The sequence below is a fragment of the Palaemon carinicauda genome, chromosome 29 (genome assembly GCF_036898095.1).
Source record: "Palaemon carinicauda isolate YSFRI2023 chromosome 29, ASM3689809v2, whole genome shotgun sequence".
Lineage (NCBI taxonomy): Eukaryota > Metazoa > Arthropoda > Malacostraca > Decapoda > Palaemonidae > Palaemon > Palaemon carinicauda.
Window position 1 is genome coordinate 70,967,655 of NC_090753.1, and position 2,500 is coordinate 70,970,154.

The 2,500-nt window shown below is 38.6% G+C and overlaps 1 protein-coding gene across 1 annotated transcript in view; it reads right to left on the bottom strand.

The window, feature by feature from the left end:
- Positions 1-723: 723 nt before the first annotated feature.
- The window catches only part of LOC137622649 (uro-adherence factor A-like), a 185,102-nt gene continuing 183,325 nt past the window's right edge, over positions 724-2,500 (bottom strand). Inside the window, exon 8 of the mRNA XM_068353247.1 lies at positions 724-837. Coding sequence (XP_068209348.1) covers positions 724-837 — 114 coding nt within the window. The remainder of the gene's footprint in view (positions 838-2,500) is intronic.

Below are 2,500 nucleotides of genomic sequence, written 5' to 3' on the forward strand. Positions count from 1 at the left end.
CCTCCCTTTCTTCTTCTTCCTCCTCCTTTTCTTCTTCCTCCTCCTTTTCTTCTTCTTCCTCCTCCTTTTCTTCTTCCTCCTCCTCCTTTTCTTCTTTCTCCTCCTCCTTTTCTTCTTCCTCCTCCTTTTCTTCTTTCCCCTCCTTTTCTACTTCCTACTTCTCCTCCTCCTTTTCTTCTTCCTCCTCCTCCTCCCTCCTTCCTTCATTACTTCTCTACTCTATCCCCTGACTCACCTCATTCCCATCTCGTATTGCCACGTCTTTAACCTAAACGAACCTTGAAGATGGTGATATCGCTGCCCCTCTCTCTCTCTCCTCTCTCTCTCTCTCTTCTCTCTCTCTCTCTCTCTCTCTCTCTCTCTCTCTCTCTCTCTCTCATAATTGATAGCTGATGATATATATTTAAGGTTTATTTCCTTTCATACATATGAGTTAAAAATCCTTGTTGATCGAGTCGTGACAATAGTTAAAATTACTAACTCACAACCTCACACCGGAGTCCATCCGGCAGCTCCTTCGCCCCCCTCCCCCCCTCCCCCCCCTCCCCCTTAACCTCGCACCCCCCCCCCCCCCTTTCAAAGAAAAACGAAGTCCCAAAGTGATGAAGGAGTTCAAGGACCAATGAGAACAGCGATTCTCCTCGACTTGATCCTTTCGCGAGCTGTGATTGGTCACGGTCGCTGTTGCTTCGCCTATCAATAATTCATTTTCCCGGGCCAGATCTAATTCTGAATAGCCCACCCAGGAGGAGGAGGAGGAAGAGGAGGGGGAGGAGGAGGAGGAGGAGGAGGAGGAGGAGGAGGAGGAGGAGGAGGAGGAACCAAAAGGATGTTGAACTGGAATTCGTAATATAGGCAGATGGATTTTGAAATTTATAGGAAAATCACAAATAAGTATAAAGTTTTTTAAAGGAAGTTTGAGAACTTTCGAAGTACCATTTGTAGAATAACTTGAGGTTTAAGAGATGTTGAGAAGGTAAGGCGATGGAAAAGATGATGGTAGCTAGCTAGAAGTGTGGGGAAGAGACAGATAGGGAGGTTAGATTAAAGTATGGCATAGGTAGAAGCTGGCATTGGTTTAGAGGAAGTGAAGTTAAGGGGAAGGTTGAAGTGAAGATGTTGGACAGCAGTGGGTTAAATGCAAGGAAGTGGAGTGAAGGGTGACTACCTAGACGCAGGTTAAAGAGGTGAAAGTGTAGGTTGAAGGCTATAGGAAGTGAAGGTGTAGGTTGAAAGTTATAAGAAGTGTAGGTAATGAAGGTGTAGGTTGAAAGTTATAAGAAGTGTAGGAAATGAAGGTGTAGGTTGAAAGTTATAAGAAGTGTAGGTAATGAAGGTGTAGGCTGAAAGTTATAGGAAGTGAAGGTGTGATTTGAAAGTTATACTGTAGAAAGTGAAGGTGTAGGTTGAAAGTTATAGAAAGTGAAAGTGTAGGTTGAAAGTCATGGGAAGTGAAGGTGTAGGTTGAAAGGTTAGAAAGTGAAGGTGTAGGTTGAAAGTTATTGGAAGTAAAAGTGAAGGCTGAAAGTTATAGAAAGTGAAGGTGTAGGTTGAAACTTATAGGAAGTGAATGTGTAGGTTGAAATTTATAGGAAGTGAATGTGTAGGTTGAAAGTTATAGGAAGTGAATGTGTAGGTTGAAAGTTATAGGAAGTGAAGGTGTAGGTTGAAAGTTATAGAAAGTGAATGTGTAGGGTTGAAAGTTATAGGAAGTGAATGTGTAGGTGAAAGTTATAGGAAGTGAATGTGTAGGTTGAAAGTTATAGGAAGTGAAGGTGTAGGTTGAAAGTTATAGAAAGTGAATGTGTAGGTTGAAAGTTATAGGAAGTGAATGTGTAGGTTGAAAGTTATAGGAAGTGAATGTGTAGGTTGAAAGTTATAGGAAGTGAAGGTGTAGGTTGAAAGTTAAAGAAAGTGAATGTGTAGGTTGAAAGTTATAGGAAGTGAATGTGTAGGTTGAAAGTTATAGGCAGGGTAGAAAGTAAAGGTGTAGGTTGAAAGTTATAGGAAGTGAAGGTGTAGGTTGAAAATTATTTGAAGAATATTTCTCTAGTCTTGGGTAGTGCCATAACCTCTATACCATAGTCTTTTATTGTCTTTGATTAGAGTTCTCTTGCTTGAGGGTATACTCAGTCACACTATTCTGTTTCCTTATTTCCTTTCCTCACTGGACTACCTTCCTTGTTGATTGATTGAGTGATATTTTTTGTTTTCTATCATAAAAATCAGTCAATCAAGAGGGAAGATAGCTCAGCGAGGAAAGAAACTCTTGGGATTTATTCTGCTTTTCCATCTATATACATTATATTTATATACATATACAGTATATATATATGTATATATATACATACACATATATATATGTATGTATGTATATATATATATATATATATATATATATATATATATATATATATATATATATATATATATATATATATATATATATATATCTGTAAGCTGTATATGATAATGTATGCATATATAATACATACATACA